General features: G+C 38.8%; 2 protein-coding genes across 3 annotated transcripts in view; both read left to right on the plus strand.

Moving 5' to 3' along the window:
• Window positions 1–16,417, plus strand: part of CHN2 (chimerin 2) — a 152,904-nt gene extending 136,487 nt beyond the window's left edge. For both annotated transcript variants that reach the window (XM_063303825.1, XM_063303826.1), the window contains 6 exons: window positions 2,095–2,179; window positions 6,742–6,915; window positions 8,920–8,997; window positions 13,154–13,291; window positions 13,438–13,543; window positions 14,208–16,417. In XM_063303825.1, the coding sequence (XP_063159895.1) occupies window positions 2,095–2,179; window positions 6,742–6,915; window positions 8,920–8,997; window positions 13,154–13,291; window positions 13,438–13,543; window positions 14,208–14,379 (753 nt within the window). In that variant the 3' untranslated portion in view covers window positions 14,380–16,417. The remainder of the gene's footprint in view (window positions 1–2,094; window positions 2,180–6,741; window positions 6,916–8,919; window positions 8,998–13,153; window positions 13,292–13,437; window positions 13,544–14,207) is intronic.
• A 7,572-nt stretch (window positions 16,418–23,989) lies between these two features.
• Window positions 23,990–24,957, plus strand: PRR15 (proline rich 15). Its single transcript, XM_063303828.1, has one exon. The coding sequence runs from the start codon at window positions 24,150–24,152 to the stop codon at window positions 24,546–24,548; it is 399 nt and encodes a 132-aa protein (XP_063159898.1). The 5' UTR covers window positions 23,990–24,149; the 3' UTR covers window positions 24,549–24,957.
• The last annotated feature ends 394 nt before the right edge of the window (window positions 24,958–25,351 follow it).

Raw genomic sequence — 25,351 nt, forward strand, 5'->3', positions numbered from 1 at the left:
ATCTCAGATATGCAGATGATACCACTTTGATGGCTGAAAGCAAAGAGGAACTGAGGAGGCTTATGATGAAAGTGAAAGAAGAAAGTGCAAAAGCTGGCTTGCAGCTAAATCTCAAAAAAACCAAGATTACGGCAACCAGCTTGATTGATAACTGGCAAATAGAGGGGAAAAACGTAGGGGCAGTGAAAGACTTTGTATTTCTAGGTGCGAAGATTACTGCAGATGCTGACTGCAGTCAGGAAATCAGAAGACGCTTAATCCTTGGGAGAAGAGCAATGATAAATCTCGATAAAATAGTTAAGAGCAGAGACATCACACTGACAACAAAGGTCCGCATAGTTAAAGCAATGGTGTTCCCCGTAGTAACATATGGCTGCGAGAGCTGGATATAGGGAAGGCTGAGCGTAGGAAGATAGATGCTTTTGAACTGTGGTGTTGGAGGAAAATTCTGAGAGTGCCTTGGACTGCAAGAAGATCAAACCAGTCCATCCTCCAGGAAATCAAGCCAGACTGCTCACTTGAGGGAATGATATTAAAGGCAAAACTGAAATTCTTTGGCCACATAATGAGAAGACAGGACACCCTGGAGTAGATGCTGATGCTAGGGAGAGTGGAGGGCAAAAGGAAGAGGGGCCAACCAAGGGCAAGATGGATGGATGATATTCTAGAGGTGACGGACTCGTCCCTGGGGGAGCTGGGGGTGTTGACGACCGACAGAAAGTTCTGGCGTGGGCTGGTCCATGAAGTCATGAAGAGTCGGAAGCGACTAAATGAATAAACAACAACAAATCATTAGCATACTGATGAATCCTCACTCCAATGGCAATGAATGACCTCACCCAGTGGCTTCATGTAGGAGTGGAGAGAGTACTGAACCCTGTGACACCCCACATAGCAGGGGCCAAGGACAGGACCTCTTGCTCCCAATCAACACCAACTGGAACCAGCCTCAGAGAATGTAAGGGAACCAGCACAATACAGTGCCACCCACTCCCCAGCCAGTTCAGAAGGATACCATGGTTAATGGTATCAAAAGCCACTGAGAGGCCAAGTAGAACAAGGATGGATGCACTACCCCCATCCCATTCCCACTAGAGGTCATCCAAAAGCAGACCAATGCCATCTCCATCCCATCCTTGGAGCTGAAACCCAACTGAAAGGGGTAGAGATAATCCACTTCATCCAAGATCCTCTGAAGCTATTGCAGGACCACCTTTTCAACAATCTTCCCTAAAAAAGGAAGGTTGGATACTGTACAAAAAACTGTCCTGTATGGTGGGATGGCTTCTTGAGAACGGACCAAACCAACTTCTCATGATTGGAGTGGTTTACACTGCAATGAGCATCCCACTACAGGTAGTCCTCTGTTAATGACTGTAATTGGGACTGGGAACTCTGTCATTAAGCGACACAGTTGTAATGTGAAAAATCATGTGACTGCACTGACTTACAAAGGAGTTCCGACAGTTCCAGTTGCAGTTAAGAAAATCACATGTGGTTGTTAAGGGCAACATCACACAACTGCAACTTACGACTTAATGCCAGCTTCCCCATTGACTTTGCTTGTCAGAAGCCGGCAATGAAGGTTGCAAATGGCAATCACAAGACCGGGGGATGCTGCAATGGCCACAACTTGGAGGATCAGTTGTAAGTCTCCTTGTTCAGCACCATCGTGACTTCGAACAGTCACTGAATGAGTGGTCACTAAATGAGCTCTATCTATACTTATTACCAGCAACCGCATCCATGATTGCAAGGGTTTGAACTTGAGTCCTTCAGTATGGCAAGTCACTAAACTGTATCTCCCACCCACCCACATATTCATTAATGCCTGAAACAATAAGGTCAAACAACACAAATAGTTTTATTTCATATAATATAATATGATTTCTTTTGCATGTGAAATGAAGGAAAACTCTGAAGCCCAATCCAATTTTCTTTTCCCTTGACTAATTATCCTCAGCATTTTGAACACAGCTAAGTGTGAAGTGTGTTCTTAACTAAATCCATTGTCGCTTCTCTTTCTTCTTGTTCCATCTGCCAGGCCATCTGCCACTCAGTGACCCTGGATTTTGTTTCTTATCTGTTTTGCAGGTCCACACATTCCGAGGTCCACACTGGTGCGAATACTGTGCCAATTTCATGTGGGGACTCATTGCTCAGGGAGTAAGATGTTCAGGTAACTATAAATACTGTTGTCCCAATCATTTTTTCTAAAAAATAGAAATGTAAATCTCTTTCAAAGGATCATAAAGAGTGCTGAAAGCCAACATTATCAGCCAACATTATCCTCATCTAGAATGTTTATGTGCCGTTTAAAAAATTATAAATCCAGAGTGAATGTGGTTATAGCTAATACAAGTAGACATCTCCATTTCATGCAGTCAGCTGTCCAGCTGGGTTTCTCCCTCCCTCCCTCTCTCTTTTCTTTTTATGAAAATGAAGATTTTGATGGCATTATCATTTGTTATGGAACTTTAAATTTGCTTAAAATATATCAGGAATTTGCTTAAAATAATATCAGGAATTATTTGTCCTGAGATTTCCGAAGTACGATAAAAGAAGTGCTAACTTAGCTTCTGTTCCCCAAATGCTGGCATACTGTTTATGATACTTTTCGCATTGGTATTAGTTGTTGGCACTGAAATAACTACAAATATCCAGAAGCCGTCAACAGTAGTTGTTTCTCATGTCTTGAACTTTTAACAGAGGTCTGATATGAAAAAATAAAAATATAAAGCTTTATATGTCGTGTAGCTAAATGAGATCATCTACTGAATGCTGCTGCGTATTAAGTGGATGTTAATGGGTCAGGTCCAGTTCCCAAGCAAAATGTTTAAGAGTGTAGCTAAGCAAAAGCCAAAATAGCACAAGCATTCTCCTCACCAAAGATAAAGATAAAGCCTCTCTCAAACTGAGCTAATGTCCTAGTGATCTCATGCACGTGTGGGTATCCATACTGTTTTCTTGGCAAGAATTCAGAAGTGGTTTGCCATTTTACTCATTTATTCATTTATTTATCCAATTTTTTCACCGCCCATCTCCTTCCACTGGAGGGACTCTGGGCAGTTCCTCATCCCAGATGCTTTTTGACTCCCTTGTCAGACCTGGATTTTTGTGGTGTCCCATTCAAACATAAACTAGGTCCAAAACTACTTGGCTTTTTTGAGGTCAGACAAGGTAATACAGGTGCTGCACCTTCCTGTGACATTCTCACTAAAACAAGGTGGCTAGTACCCAGAATTGGCCAAATTATTCTAGTCATAGAGCTCTTCCCTGACAGTAAAAATGTAGCCTTAATAATGATGTAACCTATTGCTTCCTTTTCCTGTCTCCCAAATTTAGCTGCCCAAGGGGGTCTCTTCATCCTACCTAAAGATAACTTGTTTGTGGAAGGAAGAGAGATTTCCAATTAGCTAAACAGTCTTCCTCAATATATCCATTTGTAGTGCTAATGTTTCCAGCTGTAGATGTACTAAAGTTACAAATTCCAAAATTCCTAATTAAGAAGTCCCGACATATCCAGAGGTCATCAGCTGAAATACCCATGTACTGTACATATTAGGAGTGGAGGAGTGAATAACTACACAGTCTTAGGGTGCAAGAAATTGCTTTCTATGTATGAATTCTGGTAGACATGAAGTAGATAATGCAAAATAAAAGTGTTAAATATTACTATGTACTGCTGGGTTTAGCTTTATTATTTTAAGAATGTAACCTAAGAAATAGTATGTTTCTTTCATTCAAAGCTTAATGTTCTGACTAATTAAATTCCAAATATTAACTCTAGGAAAACAGACAAATTTCTGGTGAGAATTCCAAAGATCATAGAGAGAAGTGTTATGTGCAGCTGGCTGGGTTTGTTTACATTGCAGAGCATAATAATACATTAGATCAGCCTTTCTCAACCTTTTGACCCTGGAGGAACCCTTGAAATATTTTTCAGGCCTCAGGGAACCCCTGCATATTCAGGCTCAAATTCAGGCCAGAAGTTACAAAATTGTTATATTCATTTCATGTGTAGGCCTGTATATGCATTAACAGTGTTCTTAAACTAAAAATAATGAAACTTACCTCCTGAGGGAATGATATTAAAGGCAAAACTGAAATACTTTGGCCACATAATGAGAAGACAGGACACCCTGGAGAAGATGCTGATGCTAGGGAGAGTGGAAGGCAAAAGGAAGAGGGGCTGACCAAGGGCAAGATGGATAGATGATATTCTAGAGGTGATGGATTCGTCCCTGGGGGAGCTGGGGGTGTTGACGACCAACAGGAAGCTCTGGCGTGGGCTGGTCCATGAAGTCACGAAGAGTCGGAAGCGACTAAACGAATAAACAACAACACCTCTTGAATGTGAAGTTGACCTAATTTGAAATATCTTTTTAAATAAACTGTGATCTCCCAAAGAACCCCTAGTGACCTCTTGCGGAATCCTAGGGTTCCATGGAACCCTGGTTGAGAAACCCTGTATTAGACAGTAGTTTCTGACTAAAATAATATAAAGTGGATATCCTTTACTTAGGGATGTAAAATAGGTATTTTTAAGTTAATGTGAATGAATCATGTTGCATGTGCTCAGATAAACATTGTATTATTATTATTATTATTATTATTATTATTATTTTGTACTATTACTATGTGGTACATAAGTTTTTCTGAGCTGAAGGCCACGCTCCTAAGAGAGCTGGCATGGCCAGGACAAAAATTTGATTTCATGTCATTAGCATTTTAACTAATTAAATCTAGTTAATATGATTACTCTCCCTCAATCAATTAACAATTCCAATGAGATCTCTGAAGACATCCCAAGATTTTCAGATACCCCTCATTGATGTACCAGACCTTTTCCTGCAAATCTACAGGAGGGATTTTATCCAACTGCTCACTAAGGAATTTAAATGCAATCTTATAGATGTATTTCCAAAATTAAGTTTCAATGAGCTTATTTCTAGATACAGAGGCATAGGATTGCGGGCTTAAGCTCTTCCTGCCTCATAGTTTTATAGGCAAGAAGTTCAAGATCTCCAAATCATAAGCGGATCTAGTATAATAAACTTATCATGCATACTTATACATTTGACTTACATGTATTGATTCTCTCTTTATTGTGCATACATACATGCATAAGAAACCCAAACTTTTCTCCATGCTATTTTTCCTATTGAAAGATCTGTCCATTTTTGGCTCCTTAACATTTAGAGGAGAGGAGAGTGGAGGGAAGGGGAATCTCCTTTCTTCCTTGCTACTGGAAAAGCTCCATAATTGCTTTTAATAAAGAAAAAAAGTGGAGAATCACAATAATGCCATAAATATAATGTCTGGTTTTATACTTTTTGACTCCAGACCTGGTCAGTTCCCATTGCTAACACTACAGTATTGCTAACACTACTGCCTTTCTTTATTATTCCTAGCTGTAAAAGCCATGTTTAGCTTAGATGTGTGTTGTTGGTGATTCTGCAGGCTTCCATGGTAGACCTAAAAGAGATGTTTTAAAAAAATCTGCTTTTGCAGCTGCCTTGCAAATCCAGTGACAGCTGAAAATTAAGAGCCCTTCTAGACTGAGGATCTTCTCTTTCATGAGGAATGCAACAAAGCCAGGCTGAACCTCAATCCCCAAGTCTACTGCCCTAGTTACTGACAGCACATCTGTCTTGTCTAAATTTAATTTCAACTACTCCCTTAAAAAACATCACATTGCTTCCATAGTGTATTTGTCTATGTTCTGCTAATTTTATAGAAAGAGTGATATTACTTCATTGAATAAAATCCTGGATTAAATGCTGGTATTTTATGCGTCCTGCTGTAATTAATTTCTTCTCAAATTATCAGAATTATCCCATGTTTCACAGTTCCATCCATTGTCGATTCTGTCCTTTATTTCTACACAGATACTTTGGATAATTTCTTCTCAGTAACTCAATATGTGCATGCTCTTATATTAAAAACTTTGTTTGATGGCCTTCTGCAAACACTCTTGCTGTCTGAGGCAGGGAGAGGGGGACCATCAGGGAAAGAGCTTCTTCACAGATAACATTCTAGTTGTGGAATACTCTTGTCAAAGAGCTCTAGCTAATGCCTTCTTTTTATATTTGCAATCCCAAAGAAATATCTTTCCATTTTCCCATCCCTTTTACATAGAATTGTTGAACCAATAAGGCTTTTAAGATATTGATTACTTTGTGTTATTTGTGCTGCTTTCTAAAGTTTGGAACTTTTAAATTCTAATTAATTTTAACTATTTTATGTTATTTTGGTGTAAATTGACATGAAAGCTTTTGTTGAATAAAATCAGCAATTAATATAGTCCATCTAGTTTTCAGCTAATGTTGCCTAACATTTTTCCAACATTGTGCACATGGTGGCCCTACATGATGTCTCAGTCCTATCTATGAGTCTGTGAGATTTATCCAGGAGCTCAAAGCAGTGTACCATCTGTTCTTTGTACTGGTAACAGCCAGATCCGATATCCTTGCTTTTGTGTAAGAAGCAGCTTTCACAATACTTTACACTTTGTTCTAAGCATGCATGTTGTTTCAGTAATATATAGGAAATGCTACAAAATAGTTTTTGAGATGCAAACATGCATAATATATGTCAGTTTATGACCATGTTTCACTCTTGTCAACTATTTAATTAATTAATGTATTGAATTTATATAGCCACCCATCTCAGTCTTGTGACTATGCAGTTCACAATACCAAAAAAAAAAAATCACTAACCCAAACACTTTTTCCCCAGACTGTGGATTAAATGTACACAAACAGTGTTCAAAGTATGTTCCCAATGACTGCCAACCAGACCTTAAGAGAATCAAGCGGGTCTATTGCTGTGATCTCACTACACTAGTGAAGGCCCACAACGCACAGAGGCCCATGGTGGTGGACATGTGCATACGTGAAATCGAAGCGAGAGGTACCGTTTTTTACATTTTGATTAAGCAGAATTCTAGTCTCTGAATTACTGAAATTCTGACGTCATCCCATATTTTGATAACCAGTATCAGATACAGTCAAGTCTGACTAATGTTCTGTTATGTATTTCAAAAGTGGGGTAAATAAATACATCAAGGTTGGTTGTACTTCGTTTTCTTTTAAAAAAAAAAAAAACTTTATACGTGAAAAATTGATAACACTTATTTTAAACCAGAGTAAACTGAAGTTAGATCCAAGTTTAAAGATATATATCTGGGTGATTTGCAATAGGTCTGAAAGTCTTCCTACCTTATAATGTTCTAACAGTAATAATAAGTAGAAGCTTTCTTACTCTGTCCTTCCCATTATACAGCTGAAAAAGAATGCTTAGGGGAAAACTAGGAGTGAATTTTAATGTAAAAGACTTTCTGAAATTGATTTTGACATTGATGAGAAATTCCAAATCGGTAAGCATTTGCTAAGAAGCATCCTTTCTTTCTTTCTTAGTTCTTACAGCAGACTTCACTGATCTGATGCTCTCCAGATGTGTTGAGATTGCAGAATTTTAGTTGGCATTTTGGTTGGAATTCCAAGGGTTGCAGCCACAGAGCATCTGGAGGGAGCCAGGTTGGGAAAGTCTGCTTTAGATTATGTCTATTGACTTGAATCAGGCTTGTGTAACTGGTTCTAGCTGAGAGACATCCCAGCTTTAATTAGATGCATAGATTTTGAGAAGCTTGAAATCTTCTCATCCCTATCTTAAAAAACAAATTCTTTCACTTTTTGCCATTTTTCCACTTATTGATGTAGATTATTTAATTTTTTAAATAATTTTGTCCCTTTAAATTTTTTCTTTCCAATGATTTATTTTGAAAACCTCTATTAAATTTAAAATGATTGGGAGATCATTGAAAATCAAAAGAACTAAGTAAATTAAAGTTAAGGCTATAATTAACGCTAACCATTTAGAGTATAATAAAAAGAGAAATATATAATTCACTTTAAATGTCTTTTCTTATAAGCCAAACCAAGAATTGTGGCTCTCTGGCTCTGACATCATTACAAGTATGTTGACGATTCCTGAAACCTTTGGCTTTGCAGCTAGGACTGTGGTTTTTATTTTTATTTAACTTCAAAGTGAGCATAGGAAGCTGTTCTAGATAGGGATAATATTGTATAGGGATGATTAATTTTTCTCTGCCCTGCAGTAATTCCTCAGAACACTTTAGTAATTTTCCCTCTAAAAGTGGGTACTTTAGTGGGTACTATATGACTCCCTTTGAGATACAGGGGCTGTATCTCAGGCAAAATATGGCAGCTAGGTTGCTATCAAAAGTCACTTGGAAATAACTCTTCTTATAATTGCTGCTTTTAAAAAACCTATACTGACTGCCAGTGTGTTTCTGGTCCAGGTTCAGTATGCTAGTGAAAATCTCAGAAGAATCCTAGTAACTCTGCTCTCCCAATTGACCTCTTACACTTGTGGTCCTCGCAGAGATTTCAGGGCTTGAAGGATTCTTTAAAGGAAGGATGGATAGAAAACGTTCCTTTCATGAATGTAACTTTTTAGAATCAAGCTATCAGTTTCGAAGGACCACCATTATTAAGTTTAAAACTGAATTCCAATCACCATCATGTGAGAAGGCCTACAGCAAAGTGGCTGTCCTCATATTTTACATGCAACAATTCTACGCTAATCTCTGGTATGTCCATTAGAAAGGACAGCAGAGCTTAGAAGACCTCTGCTTAGTGCAATTTCTAGGCAAAGAAGGCAACACTAGTCAACAAAGACTATGTCTAACCCAGCAGAAGATAATTCTGTATGTTTATTAAATACAATGAACAGTTTTAAATTAAATGAAAGCCACACCCTCCACTTGAAATGAAAGCTCTGTCATAAGATAGTCACAAGATCACTTGAGAAAATAAGGGAAATAAAAGTACATAAGGTAGAGTGAAAATGTATCTGTAGAGTAGACAGTAATTGATAGAATTTTGGTTGCAGGTTTGAAGTCAGAAGGCATTTACAGAGTCTCAGGGTTCACTGAACACATTGAAGATGTCAAAATGGCCTTTGATCGAGGTAACAATATGTTTTAGTTTTGGGGAAATGATATGTACTCTGTTCTCACTGTACTTTCTCATAGGTTTGATCTTATCATAAAAAATGTAAATTTTTCCTTCTCTCAAAGGTTACATATTTTCATATTTTGTTATCTACTTATGTTTACCATGTGTATCAAAATACATCCTATTTGGTGGGTGCATAATGTGCCAAAATACACAGCCAAGCTTGTGCGTACAATAATAAAGAGTCCCTCCTTTGGGGGGGAGATGGGCAGTAATAAAATTTGACAAATAAATAAATAAACAAACTAAATAATAATGGAATAACAATAATATTGTAAAGAGAGTTTCTGCTCTTCATCATGCAGCTTTCTGTAGTTGCATCATGAATTATCAAAGGAAACTAAACTGTATTTTTACAGTAGTAGATCTTCCTCTGGGATCCTCATTTGTGCTTACAGCCTTGCTCATATGGTGCTTTGCTGTAGACAAGACTGAATCCTTTTTTTTTCATAGCATTCTACCAAACTTGAATTTCTTCTTCCTGGAAGTGCTGTAATCATGTGCTATTTCTGGACCTTCTGTAAAACAATTATAAGGACAGATAATGTTATTTAAAAAGGCAAGCCTTTTGATTTAGTGCTATTAATTCCTCTAACGTCTTAGTAAGAATGCAGGAATAATTGTTTATTCTCCCACTGAATGAAAATGGATGTTATACAGCAACAGTTGCTCACTGTGCTATAATTGTTGTTCAGTTCTGTTCCTGCCAGCATATAAAACCCTCACTGTGCAGCTCGTTCATAGGGTTCTCATTGTGGTCACTAATTTCTGAGCTTTTGTTTGTTTGTTTGTCCTGCTTGGCATTACACGTTTCATTATGCAATGTTGCCCTGTTACTAAGGGAGAATTGCACAATTATATTTCCCATCTGTTTGATTTTATGCATGTCTCTATTCATCTTTGTCCTGTGAATTCTTCAGCCACATGATTTATTCTAGAGATAAGAGTGAGTAGAAATCACCTGGTTTCTACCATGCGTGACAATTCCTTTTTTGTTGACTTATAATGGCATAGTGCAATGATTATAAAAAGTGGTACATGTACCACAGATAGGACTTACAAACAGCCTAAGTAATTCACTGAAAATCTAAGCCTTTGAAATATTGTACTTGATAAATATAATAATAGAACACCTATTCATGATTAATGCCTTCTTTCAAAAAAGCGGCCTATAATGCTGGAACCCACATTCTTTTTAAAAGTGATTGATGGGACTTAAAATAGAAAAATGGAGAATCAATGGCCTAGTTAACACTGGAGACTAGCTTTATACATGCAGTTGCTCATTATATAGAATAGCATCCATTTAATTAGGTTTAAGATGAATGCAACAAGTTGGTCAAGAATTACACTTTATACAATATTAATTGAATGTGTACACTGCAAACTCATTCAGACCTGTGTGCACACTGCATTCATTTCTTGTTTTCTAGCTTACACTTTAGTATTCTCCGCCAACACATTTTCACTGTTCTTGATTTAAAAAAAAGATTTTTCCATTCACAACAAGAAGCTGGATTTTCCATTCATAACAACAAGAGGAAAATACTACAGAAACATAGTCTGCATGAATCTTAAAAACTGCTGCTTTTATCACTACCACTGTTTTTAAAAAATTACTAGTTTCTACATCCATTTGATTATCTTAATATTATAAATATATAAAAATAAAACAACCCCAATTTTGTAAGAGTAAGCAATTATTTTCACATAGCTAAAAAGTTATACATGTTATAATTCACCAAGGGAAACTAAAGCTGATGCGTTTTGGACATGGAGGTGTCATTTACTTTGGAGCTGTTTGCTTTTTTCTTTTTTTTTAAACAAGAATAGAATTCAGAGATGTTAGGGATTCTCATGACAAACACAGCAAGTTTCAACAATATTTTTCATCAGGCTTAGTCTCTTTAATTGCTGTAATAGAGGATGGACATTCCTGCTTTTTAATATTTCTTTTATCATCTTTTTTGCTTAAAGCAAGTTACTGGTAGAGCAATATGCATCAACTTCATTTAAAGCTCTTCTGCAATATGATTTGCTGTTACAGCCTAACAGTGTCACTTCTATTTAGTAAGTTAGTGATTCTGATCTGCAATGAGGGCTTGGATAATAGACATCATTCTTGTTTACCATCTTTTCAATAATGTAGAGGCAGCTGCAGAGGGTTTTTTTTTTTAAGCATTTGTTTCACTGTAGCACTTTAACACTCATTGTACTACAGAGCAATTGAACTGTCCAACAGCATTTTATAATACTAATCCTACAATTTATTTATTTCTCATATTTCTGCAATGCCCATCTCGCAAACAACTCTCTGCTATGCCACATATATGAGATAAATAGGAGCTAGTGTACCAAAATAAACATTGTGATGGTAAAAGTGGTAGCGAGTAGGATGCTAATGTGTAAATTTGCTTTGCTATGTCAGATAATAGGCTGCTTGTTTTAAAGACTTGCTTCCCAATTCCAACACACTGAATTGGAAATAACAGGACTGAATTCAGCCCAGTTTTGTTCCAAATGAATCTGCTGATATGATGAGCGTATAGTTTGTCCTTCCCTGATAAGCATTATTTCTGTTAGGAAAGAAATGTGGATATATCACTTCAAATTTAGTGCCATGGGTTAATCCACAAAATATTTTTGGTGTTCATGCTGCTGCTTCTTGCTGGGAAATCCTTGTAAGGTCCAGTAGCTGAAATATGTAGACCATTTAGCTGTTTCCTGGCTCCCTGCAAGAGCTACATCATCCTGAGGGTACTGCTGTCCAATTGTTAAACAACCTAAATATCCGGCCATAGGCTTAGATACTTTAGTAACTGCTCATATATAACTTAATTTATTCATAATTTTATTCATCATTTGTATTGAGTGTTTTTAAAATTATTGCCCCAATGTCCTATACTTATACACCTTTATGTATTGTTTTTGTGATTTTTATGCAACAATGCTGCATTCTGCTCTGCCATACAAAATAAATAAATCCACAGAATCAGTCAAATAATTCACAGTTTAGCTGGCTAGCACTAGCTAGTACTGTGATTGTACAAGTTGAAACTTTGAAACAGTTTTCAAGCTAGCTCACACACACATACATACATACACATACATACATACATACATACATACATACATACATACATATCCATCCATCCATCCCAATAAAAAGTCAAAGAACTCTTATAGTCAACTGAGCAAAGAGGGAAAGATACAGAAGGAATACTTTCTGCAAATTTAATTTTTATTTTCAAGAGGCTAGCTTGAAAACTGTTCCAAAGCTTCAACTTGTACAAAGTGTCACAGTACTAGCTAGTGCTAGCCAGCTAAAATGTGAATTATTTGAGTTTAGAAACAGAGTTTAGCTGTTTATCTATGGAGCTATAATAAAGTGTTAGTTATCACTTTTAAAGCTGTCATTAGTTTTAAACCAGAGTACCGAAAGATAATTGCTTCCCATGAGGCCTTATCTGTCCACAGAAATTGACTTAGGAAAGTCCTATTTGCACCATCCAACTTCCACCAGAACTATGAAAATCTGTCTAGAGGGTGAACACCCTTTCCTCGTCTATTTTTAATTTGTGCTGTTTTTAACGTATTGTTCAGTTCATTATAATCTAAATGTTAACCACCTTGGGCATTTTTTTTTTATAAAACAGACTGGTGAAATCAGAAGGAACAGATTCTCTGATCTTCTGTTGTATACATAATAGAATAATATTATGCATTGTGTAAGCAACACCACTGGGCCAGAGTGCTATGATCTACAGCATATGGGGGTTGTGTAAGAAAACAATTTCCTGCAATTGCACCAACATACCAACAATAATATTGTGGGTATTTCAGGGAACCCAAGGAAAGAAAAAACAGACAATCAACTAAGATATGGATGGAGGTTTAACAATAGTCTAAAGCCATTTCAGATTCAGTTTTGTAATCCCCCCACTATCTCTAAAAGCAGTATGTCTATTTTCCAATAATTTTACACCAGGGATATGGTGTGTGGGCTGCGTATATGTATCTATGTGTCTGTGTTTGAAAGGCTCTATCAAGAAATAACTAACTTTGCCCCAGTAAAAATAATCTGAAAACCTACACTCATTCTTTTCTAGATGGTGACAAGGCTGATGTCTCTGCTAACGTATATCCTGACATAAATACTGTTGCTGGAGCATTAAAGCTATATTTCAGAGATTTACCAATTCCTGTTATCACTTATGATACTTACTCTAAATTCATAGAGGCAGCAAGTAAGTATTAAGACAGATCTCTTTTATTAATCACTTACTACGTTCCACAGTATCATAGTTCTAAAATGCTTACAATATAAAACCCCAAGTTAGATTTTTATTCAATGTTGACATTTATGCCTAATGAAATTTACTGTATCTCACAGAACTCTCCAATCCTGATGAAAGGCTAGAAGCTGTCCATGAAGTGTTAATGTTACTTCCAGCTGCACACTATGAGACTCTTAGATACCTGATGATTCATCTCAAAAAGTAAGTTAATTTGCTTTGCTTTTATGCTTTATACATAAATATGCTTTAAAAAAAAGGATAAATAGTCATCAGGGGAATTTCTGTACAGGTTCATTGTCTTGCCAGATCATTGCTGTGAGGGGCTTAAGAAAAGAAGAATCACAAGGCAAATGGAAGCAATGAAAGTATATGTAAACTTTCAGTTACACATTCTTTATCTTAGATTCAGTAAGGGCCTGAGACTAAATCTGAGGCTTCAGGAGCTTCCCTGCAAGAGGGAGCTCTGAGGAGAGAAAAATGATCGTTATTTATTTGTTGGTTATGTTTCTTGATGGAATAACAGAGGTGTTGCATAAAACAATTCTGGGAAACTACAAGGTTAATAGATGAAAGAAGGCAGTTTTGTACTGCTTGGAGTGGTGGAGCCACATGATATGAAGTCACAGGATGGATTAGGAGACGAAAGACCAAGGTCATGGAGGATCAGGAAATATGTGTGTGAGATCTGACTGGAAGCCAGTGTAGGAATTGAATGAGTTTCTATCACATGGTGAAAGAGAACAGAATAACTTTGGCAACTGAGTTGTAGAAGTATATATACCCATTATTGGTCATGTAAACCAAAAGTAGAATCTTAAAAAGTAACTCTAATAAAAATATCCTTTGTTTTGCTTTCCCCTTATAGGGTTACCATGAATGAAAAGGAAAATTTTATGAATGCTGAAAATCTGGGAATAGTGTTTGGACCTACTTTAATGAGGCCCCCCGAAGATAGCACTCTTGCTACCCTCAATGATATGCGGTACCAGAAGCTGATTGTGCAGATACTAATAGAAAACGAAGATGTTTTGTTTTAGACAAACAAAGGTCTAAAGTTATAGCCATCTGCAATGAAAATTAAATAAATCCTCATTAAAAGAAGTGTGGGCAATGTTTCATTTTATGTGTCTTGTAGTTGTACACCAAAATGTTTAGTAAAAGCTGTGTCTCACAGAACAAAAGTCAGAAGAACAAAAGTCAGAAAAAAATCCTCTTCCCTTGTATCTTTTACTGTGTCTCCAATTTGTTTCTGTGTAGAAAGGTTACAGATTTCTTCTGTTAACTTATTAAAAGAAAAGAAACTTTGTATATTTGTTTAGATCACTGAAGCAAAAAGGTACTATTAAGCTGAATCCCAAATCTTATGCTGGCACAGTTTCTACTAAAATTAACTCTCTTGGCACAGCAACTTGTAAAAGTGCATATGTGTACCCAATTCTGCAAATGTTTTTTGATACATACTTTAATTCTCTCTTTGTTTAGAATCTTTTGGCTCAGTTATATGCAAACAGACCATGTCTGCATACATACATTTCTATGTAGAAACAGGTGACAATTAACTCATTGAGATTCATGTTCACATAATATCAGTTTCAAGACATGAATTGATATTTGTAGTCATTGCTCTACTACAGAAGATAATGGCAGGATTGCAACAAATGGTCATCATCCAGAATTTTAGATGCATATCAGAACTCCGTAAAAACAGGAGCCATCTAGTTCTCTCTAGTTCCTATATATATATATATATAGGAAACAACTTCAGTTATAGAGAACCAGAAGGCAATAAATGCCCAGAATGTTTTAGTTTGTCCAAGAGATTAGGATCAGGGTGTTCATCAGTGTTACTTCTATATGGATATACATTTTTTCTATGTAAGACATAATTATATATGTCTGAGTGAAACAAAATGTATATTTATAAATATATTTTATACTTATGTTAGCTTTAGGAATGTCTTTTTTTTTAAGCAAAATATAATTCAATGCGGTGCATTGATGGTTTTCCATATATTCTTCTTAAGCATTGTTGCTATAGTCTATTGAAAACATTTACCACTGTTGCAGTATTATCCTGACATACTTCTTTCATTGCAAATGGTTTTTAAAAGATTTTACTTCATACACATCTGAACATATCCTGTAGAGCTATGGCAAAAGCAGTAATTTTTGTCTTAACTTTACCTCCAAACATATATATGTTATAAAAAAAATTAAACAGTATTGGCATTAGCATCAACTACTACACACAACATTTATTTCTTGAAATGCAGTTAGTTTAAAATAAGTAATGCCAGATTCTTGGGTATTTCTGGACTTTGTAAACAGTTCGCACTTAGTTGGATTTTTGTTATTTTTAAATGCCAAATGGCTTCAGTATTTATAAAAGTAAATCTGTTTAAATTAAGCCTTTTTTCTTCATTGTATTTTGGCAAATGTGTTAATCAAGGAGAGAGAGTAAATGAAAGAGAAATGGTGTATTACCAAATCTCATGGGAGCTCTTCCTGTCTTTCCAGAGGTTGACCCCTCAATCTAATAAATGCAATTCATTCCAATATAAGACATCTTTCTCATCATGAGATTTTTGTACACATTTCAAACACAGGTAGACAGTATAGTGTAAATCAGAATTTTCTCTATGAAAAGCTCTGTTAAACTGTACTCTTGATTTGTATGGATCACAAGTTTTGAAAGCCAATTATGCTGTTTTCTGAATTATTTCAGGGAGCATAGGTTTCTATACAAAAATGTGCATAATTTTGATAATGAAAGAAGATTAAAGACCAAATGGGGCAAGGGAAACAATGTATATTAATTATCCTTTACCTAGATCAACAAGGGCTAGATAGACAGATCCAGGCTGCAGGCCAGATGGTAGTGGGATCTGATTTGCTGGTATAATAGTCCTAGAAATTCTCTTAAGTTGCACAAGTTTAAATGTTGTAGGCTACGTACTAAATACTGTTATAAAATGGTATGGAAATGGTTTTATTTTGTGAAGTGAAATATGGTTTGTAACTTATGATAGTGTAAATGGAAAGAAAAAAAAATAAATGTGTTGAGTCCATCTGTTATTTTCACTGTAAAACATACAAATGTGGTTTCTCTATGTCTTTCTGAGATTTCACATTTTTCATATAGCTTATATGCAACAGTTAATGCATATGATAGTCACTCATGCCTTTATCATCTTACACTTGGATATTACTATAAAATGCTCTTCTTGGGGCTGCCTTCGAAGATCACTCAGAAGCTGAAGTTACAGCAAAATGCAACAACTGTTTGTTGGCAAATAAGAGCCACTTCAGCTCCAATGCACTGATGCTTCAAGTGGGTTTCTGGGTAAAATTTTAAGTACTGGTTTTGTCCTATAAAGGTCTTATGGCTTATTACCTGCAGGACCATTTCCTCCATGTAGAATCTGCCCTTCCTGTCTGTGCAAGCTGACAAGGTGAAACTAGGCAGAGCAGGTTGTGAAGGCAGGCCTTCTTGTTGGCTTCTCCAGCTTTATGGAACAGCTTGATTACCTGGATGAGATGGGAATCCCCTTTCTTCCAGAGGACAGTTAAGACGCTGCTGTTCCATGAAGCCTTTGGGTGTAGGCGGTGATATACAGCACTGGCTGTTGATCCTGTGACTGGTTTTTAGTTTTGTGATTTTATTGATGATTTGTTTTTATTGACCACTCTGGATGTTGTGTAATTGTGGGCTGCCCAGAATCTGTGACTGGACAACATACATTTTTTTAGTAAATAAATGTATAGTAAGTAAATAGTTCAAATAACCAAGACTTTTTTCAAATGTTCTAACAGACTGATGCAACCACTTCCTATATTTAACAAGTTTCGGGGTTGTTGTTTTTTTAATTTCTAATGTGATAAAAGACAAATAATTAAACTGGACATCTTTCTGTAGTTATTAGCCAGTTAGCTGGAATTAAGTATTATAGTAGCCCGTCTTCATGTTTTCCCAACTCATTTCTGTGTAGTATTCAAATATGAAAAATATTACAAGAAATGTACTCTCTTTCTCTTTTGCTTATATATGGCTCTAGGTATGCTGACTCCCATGCTCAAAGAGTTATTAATGTGCCAAAAACAAAACACCATGTGTGTGCTACAGAAGTTTCATATTGTACTATTTTAGGTAAAGTGATTTTTATTTTTGAGATTTAGATACATGATGCATAATATATAATAAAGTATTATGCACATTCTGGTAGTACACTCCAGGCTATATACTGTGTTCATAATATTTCTGCCTGTAGCAAATTCACATCAGGAACCCTTAAGCATGTTTATTAGGGAATATCATTTGTTCTATATTTGTGAAATTTAAGGTTTTCAAAGTATTCTTTACCTACCACCATAGTCATTTGCAAACACTGACAAATTATAAAAGTGTATAATTGTATATAAATTATAAAAAATAACCTGCAATCGTGTGACATTGCTTTCATTATTCTGACAAAAGCAGCAAGATCCTGGGACACTGCTGCAGCCTGGTTCCTGCACTGCTGGTCCAGGTGTGAACTGAAACTTTTGATTTGTGCAAACCCCAATAAGTGTACATCCTCCTATTCCACTAACAAGCCACCACATCAAAAGTGTTACAATGTGAAAATGCTCAATAGTGATCCTTTGGACCAGCCAACAACCTCAGATGTGGGTTGAACTCTAATTATATTTTTCCATTTGGAGTCCTATTCTACTGCATATTCAAAACAACAATTGTGTAACTTGAAATTAAAAGTGTAACGATTCAAACTTCATCAGGGTTATCAATAAACCTAGATTCCCTAAAATAAAACAAACAAAAGTAGCTAATGAAACGATACATTCTGTGTTACTCAAAAGTTTTGTGCAACTTCCTGCTATATTGGAAGTATCACTCCTACTCTATTAGACTATGCCAATTGTAATGATTGTTTCAATTTGCTGTGGAGACTGATGCAGTTACCATTTATTGTTTATAGGGATCAGTTACACTGAATCAAACAAACTGAAGCTTGAAGAGACTCATTTTGCACTTGTCCTGGAACATGCAGACCTCAGAAAATAAGAGCAAAGAATCTAATATAAATTTTAGCCTTCCAAGTTAGCCTTTCCTAACATGATGCTCTTCAGATGTATTCAGCTGTAAGTCTTAGTAAAAAAAAGTCAAAGGGAACAGAGCATGTTGCAGTCCATAAGAAGTCAGCAGGACAGTATCAAATAATTCTTTAAACAATTTCTATGGCTACCCATCTCACAGCAATGACACCATGGAAGTGATCGTTCTGCACATCTTTAAGGGCATCATGATTATAATGGAACTAGTTGGAAAGGCTGCTTTAGAGAGTTGTCAACTGCTGCTGTCCTTGATGTATCACATTCTTACTCCCAAAATGGCACACACAAGGCAAGAATGGGAATAGTAAAATGAAGAATAGGGATGATAGGGATGATGTTTGGAAAGTACTGCAGGTGAGAAAGTCACTGACATGACCAAGCTCCATGGAAATCAATTCAGGGCACATGCAAACACAAGTCTAAGGCAGAGGGAAGATGCAATAACCATAATTTATCTTTCATGAGTATGTAGTATTGTAGTATGTAATGTTGGTATTTAAGTATGATTTAAACATATTCTTACAAATGACATAGAACCAGCTCATTCTTTTTATTGTTTAAATGTTAACATTTAATTTTTAAGTACTTTTATTAACGTATTTACAGTTCTGTAAGAGGAAGGGACAGTCCCCTAGTATTAAGACAAGCCTCAGATGGTGGTAGTCTCTTGAAAGAAAGATAAGAGAACTGGGGAAAGCTTGTATAAAGATTATGTAATCTGGAGGTGGGCAGGGGATTGAGCTTATAAAAGTTTTCTTATTTTTATTAGCTGCCCTGATCAGTCTGAATTGGAAACATGCTAGTGGATAGCCACAAGATAAGCTGAATTAACTATGTATTAGTACATTAACTATTGAATCTGCATACACAGAAAACTTAAATCTTTGAGGTTATTATTATTGTCCCAGGAACTAACTCTGAATCACAGCTGTCATTTACATTCTATGACTGTCCTTCTATTCCAGGTCAAAATATATTCACTGTACTTCTGAGATCAATAATTTGTTTCCTAGTCCTGTCATCCTGCATTCAGGAGGCATCAGTCTAGATCTGGGGGATCATCTCAGGCGGACACTGGCTTTTCCCAAGAACCTTCTCCTCACTTATTCCCAAAGTCTGCCATTCCAGGATTACAGACAGAATCATTAAAGTCATACTAAGGAAAGTATCAATATTAACACCTTAAGAAACAAAGCAATATCATAGAGCTGAAAGGGCCTCCTGTTCTCTTCCTACATACATCCTGTCCAGTCTCTGCTTGAACATAGGTACTCAACATTCAACCAGAATCTGCCTTCCGGAAGGCAGAATAAAAACTGTATCTCTGCCCTTTTCCAAAACAGATACGAATAGCATTAAGCAAACATTAAAATAAGCTTTAAAATAGTAAAAAAGCAAAAATAATATAAATAGCTGCTAACCCTGTGATGAGACCCTGTACCTGTTTTTCCCTTCTATTTTTGGTCCTTCCTTTTCATCAGCAATTCTTCCCAGAGGACTTTCAGGTACATTTTATTACCTCTATTGGTTACTTCTGTCCTTTTAGTGAGTCCCAGTATGACTGCTCCCCAAGTGACCATTTACAAGGGAACCGGCTAAGGAAAAGAGAAAAGAGCCAGTCTGCTTGTTGCAACGGGCAACATCCAATTAGATCCGACAAAGATAAATCTATGCCCTGCTCTCTGTTGCAGCTCTCTTTGCCAGTTATTTGAAAATGTTAGAGCCTGCTGCGGAGTCCTTTACCTACAGCAGACCAACCCTCGTCAAACTGCTTTTCTGTAGGAACCAATCCCTTTTTTGAAGAAGAAGAAGAAAAGGGCGTGTTCCTCTCAAGGGCTCACCTACACCTGCTTCCTAGTTGGCTTCCCAAGACGTGCCAAGCACAGTTCCTACCGCTGGAGAAAGTGAGTCGGGCGGGTGAGATCGCACGACGTTACATTTAAAAAGAAAGAGTGGACAAAAAAAAGTGTTTCCGTGAAAATGCATTCGTTCTCTTTCCAGCTGCCTGCCGTCGACTCTGGAGGCAGCTCGCGGTAAGTCAGCTTCTCCTACGGCGCCACCCAACACGGTTCACCTGGGAAAGTTGGGCGCTCCCATTTGGAGCGGGCGGGCGCTTCAAGACGGCTGACTCTGGGACAGCCTGTTGCTGAGGTAGCGAGATTCTCAGGACAGGCAGGTAGCCACGCTCCCAGCGCGGGACGTGGAGAGGACGGTCTGAGGGTCTGCTGGGGACCGGCGCGGGTGAGCGAGCTCCTGGGGTGAACAGGTGAATGCGCGGCTTTGCCTTCCGCCCTTGCCCGTGGGCAACTCCCACAGGTGCCTCCCGGGAGGAGCGCCCTGCTTCCATCTCGCGCCCTCGCTTCCCGGAAAAGGCAGAGGGGGTCTGTCGGGCAGCGCCCACCTATCTCGCGACGCTGAGCGCGTGCGGGTCCTAACATTCCCCCGCCGCCGCCGCCCCCACTCCTTGCCTTCCACCGGCGCCTTGTACTAAAGTCTCGGGGGGGGGGGCGGTATTGGTGCTCGGAGAAAGGAAGCGTCTCTTCGCGGCTCGGTTGCGCTGCGCGAGCTGGAACAGAGCCGGCTTTCAGCTCCGCGCTCTTGAATAGCCTCGCCGGTAGAAGAGAGGATTTCCGTCTGGCGTTTTCCAGAATTCCTGGGTTCTTTAATCTTATATGCATCTCTTCCACTAAACTCAGAGGAAATCTCATTAAATGCCTTTGGATTTACTTCTGAGCAAAGGTGCATGGGACTGCGCTTTAAATCTCACGGGATTTAGAGGAAAGCATTCCCAATAAAACATGTACATAAGCTTCCCCAGCACCACCACTATCTTTTTAATTGTCCTGAAACATGCCTGCCCTTTCCTGACCTTTACCATTCCTCAACAGCCCTCTGCGCACATGACAACCGCACAGCAGGCAGGAATAACAGAGAGCAATCTTTTCCCCAGAAAGTCTCCTGAAGGACCCAGCAGGAAAGTATAGGGGACAGTGGTGAGTATGGTCCAATTTGAGATGGTAGCACCAAGAGAATGTTACAGGATTTATTTGCAAAATTGATAAATGTAAAGCTTGGGTTCTGTGCCAATTGTAAGAGATGAAAATAGCTTTTGTTATAAAGTGCAGTCTTGTGCGCTGTTCTCTGTTGCACCTGCCTGAAGTGCTCCTTCCACTGCACAATGCAACAAGGGCCCTCTAACTATGACTAGCAACAAGCATAATTTACTAATGGAAACAAGTCACTTTTGTCTCAAAATCTCAACACTACCAGCAGCAGACTGATGGAATCTTTCACCACCACCATTGCTTAGATATATGTGATGATTCCCAGTTGGGACTTGGTTTCTCACTTTACCTATTGCTGGAAGCAAGTTGCCTCATTCTGCTTCTCAGTAATTCAGTGTGTTGTATCCTACTTGATAATCCTAAATTTGTGAAATCTTGGCCCTGCTACCTTCAGTTTATTTGTCGCTTAACTAGCAGGACATTTTTTTGAATTGAAGTGGAATGCAATTGTGATGGTAACTTGCAAGTAAAAAAGCAATGCATCCTTTCCTTTAAAAAAGTGGTTTGGAAGTTGTGTGAATCTGTTTGTGATGACATAATAAAACTGTTCACAGGGAAAGATTCTGTAGAGTTGGAAGACTTTGTGAATGTGTGTATATGTGTGTGTGTATATGTGTGTGTGTGTATATATAAATAAATCAAGCAAGCAAGCAAGCTAGGTTTTTTTCCCATTAAAACCTAAGGAACATCACTAGTGCACTCTTACAGAGGTTTATAGAAATCATACATAGAACATTCGTGCATAAAACACAAAATAAAAAATGTAAGTCAAGTTTAAGAATAGGGCTAATGCAGGTCATGATATTCATATACTTTATAGGAGAAGTGAGCTAAGATGTGGCTATCCAGATTATGGCCTGGCATCCCTAATTACTGTCTGATAGGAGTTGAGATTCCACATTGGAAGGATTGAGGGTAGCCCTTTCCTGCTATGTAACCAAGAAAGCTAAATTCAGAAGCAAATTGGGGTACAGGAAGCAGTACCTGTTCATCTCTGGAGTCTTTCTGTTCACTCTTGTTCATTAAACAAGGCTATTATTTTTACTAATATTGGACAGCAGCTCACAAGTAGGGAGCATGAGGTGGCTTATATAACTGAAAGGGATGCTTTTAAGTCCTCAACAAGCACTTAAATAAATGCAAAATATTAAATAGAATTAGCCTTCTGGGTCATAAGTGATAATAAAATTAGATTAAATGCTTGTTTAGCATTTTAGAATTATGATGCTAATTACTATATTTTAATATAGAAAACATTTATGAGCCTAGTATAAAAATTAGTTTCTCCTACAAGACTGTTTTCACTTTGTTTACATCCAAACTTTGTCCATGTCTATTAGCAAGTAGTGTGAATGCAGTGGGGCAGTACAGTCCTTTGCCTGTTTAAATTGGAAGAATACTCTTAGGCTTCAAACCTTTGTTGCTATTGCTCATCATGGGCAACGTACAGTACAAAATTGCCAAACCTGAAAAGTTACCATTTTAGCCCCCCTCTGTCAATCTGTGTAAGTTGACAGCAATGAACTTTGCTGCAAGTAGGCCACTCCAGCCCAGCTTATCAGGAGGCACTGCTGCATTAGAAACCCACTGTACTGGAAATACCCTGTGCTTAAATCTCCCTACTAAAGAGGCTTTTGATGAATAGCGCTAAGCAACTAAATTCTTGGTTGCTGAGTCCAATCTTGGAAAGGTTTAACTATTGCTAATGACTTCATTAGTATAAAAGGAAGCTATGTCATATGGAAAGGTTTTAACTCTCCAAAGCATCTTGGCTGAATTAGTTTGCATAGTTTCTCTGCTGTTGTCTTTAGGCATGGACACAGCCCTTCTTGAACAAAACTGATACTGAAAAACTCTGTGCCACTCAAGAAGAGCCACATCCCTGAAAGCAAGATACTAACAAGCTGTTCAATGTGTCCCAATTCTGTAAATGGGATGTTCATATCCCTCTTCCTTTTTCCCCTTAACAAGTCCAGCCATTTTATAACAGCCTCCCATGAATACTTTGACTGGCCCAACCAGCAAAGGACATGCAACCAATAACAGTCTATTTTATTTTCTCAGTTGGCTAAAAAGTTAGTGCTGCAACTGTTACTTTTCACGAGCTTCATTTGAATGCCTTGCTTGGGGCTGAGCAGAAGTAAACATTATCAGCCGGACCGAAGACAGCTCTGCTGTTAGTTAAACCCGGGGGTGCTGCACGCTTACAAAGCGGATTACACTGCTGATGCGCACAGGAGTCAGGTTAACTCTTCAGCTCCTGCGGCGCGATTGGAGGGTGGGAATACGTCCCTGTGGGGGCAAAGGTAATGCAGCTCTTCTGGAGTAACATAATATTAAAATACGTTGGTAGATAAATAGCCAGGCTCAGAGGTAGCAAGTCATAGTTGGTGACTGTATGTGCTTATAAATACGCCCTTTGTGGTGTCTCTATCGGCAACAGCGCTCAAATGCAACGCGCCCTGAGAACCGCCGTCCCCGGTTCCTTGCACCGAGAGCCGTGGGGGCGCCAGACCCGACAGCTCGCTGAGCCGTTTCCTCCCTTTTCTCCCCTAGGAACCTCGGCCTTGCCCCGCAGTGCCCGACCTGAGCGAGGAAGGAGGGACGCGGGCGCATTGTGCCCTCAGAAGATGGCGGACAGCACTAGCGCCGCCAAGACCCATTCGGGCGGGCCCGGGGCCAAGGGCTCCTCGGGCACCTGGTGGAAATCGCTGACCAACCGAAAGAAATGCAAAGAAACCCTGCCGGCTACTTCTGGAGCGCCCCGGCCGCCGGCGGAGCCCTCCGAGTTCCTCTTCGCCCCACCCAACACGTCAGACTCTCGGGAGAACCAGCCGCCCTCCTCGGGCAGCGGCAACCGCCGCAATCTCAAGATCTCCCACTCGGGCCGCTTTAAAGAGAAGCGGAAACCTCGCGCCACCCTCCTCGTCGAAAGCCCGCAAAAGCTGTTTGAAGGTGGGGGCGGAGGCGGCGCTGCCCCCGGTGGCTCCGCGCCTGCGCACGCCAGCGAAGAGACTCGGTGCCAGTGACCGGCTCTCCTCTGCCCAGCCCTGGTTGACTGTCCCTGGCCCGAGGAGGCTGCTGTGCCCGGGAGCTGCTCCTTGCTTCGTTCCGCTGCTCGGAAAGCGGCCCAGGCCTCCTTCCCTCGCCGTCCGTCCAGCCCGGAAGTGGTTTTGCTCCGTGGACAAGGAGCCTTGGCGCTGTTGAGGCATTTCTTCGCAAACTAGTTTGGAAAGCGTCCCCTCTTACTGGCGGGACAGAGGGTTCCCCATCTGAGTCGAAGACTTGCCGCTCTCTTTCGTGGAGCTTGCAATAGGGCAGTGTAAGGCGAGACCAGCGAATGACCCAATGAAGCCTACAGGCGTCGGTCCCGCTTCTTTCCGGCTACATTCCCATGAAATTAAAGCGTACAGGGGGCAATATGCCCTATGAAATTGTCACTGTGATTTATTTACTTCACTTTCTTTTGCGGGAAGCATTCTAGTTCCAGTTACATCTATGCATGAAACAGTAGGTGAAATATCACTTCCATTAAAAAAAAAAAAGGCCAGAAGCCACTGTCTTATTAGTTTATATTTCAAGATTACAGATTATTAAGAGTTGTTAACATGGTGCCAAATATGGGCATAGATGCTCTCTTGGTCCCTGGTTGGCTCCCTGCTCAGCTTTTTTCACTTTGTCAGGTTCACCGTGGCAATCATTTTGTTAATTGGCAAGTTCCCCCACCCACCCTGTCCCCTTTCAGTGATGATATAGAACCATATATTTGGGAGGGGGCATTTAGGCTATCAAGTCTGCCCTCTCAATCTAAGAATCCAACTTAATACATCTC

This window comes from Candoia aspera, chromosome 4 (assembly GCF_035149785.1).
Source record: "Candoia aspera isolate rCanAsp1 chromosome 4, rCanAsp1.hap2, whole genome shotgun sequence".
Lineage (NCBI taxonomy): Eukaryota > Metazoa > Chordata > Lepidosauria > Squamata > Boidae > Candoia > Candoia aspera.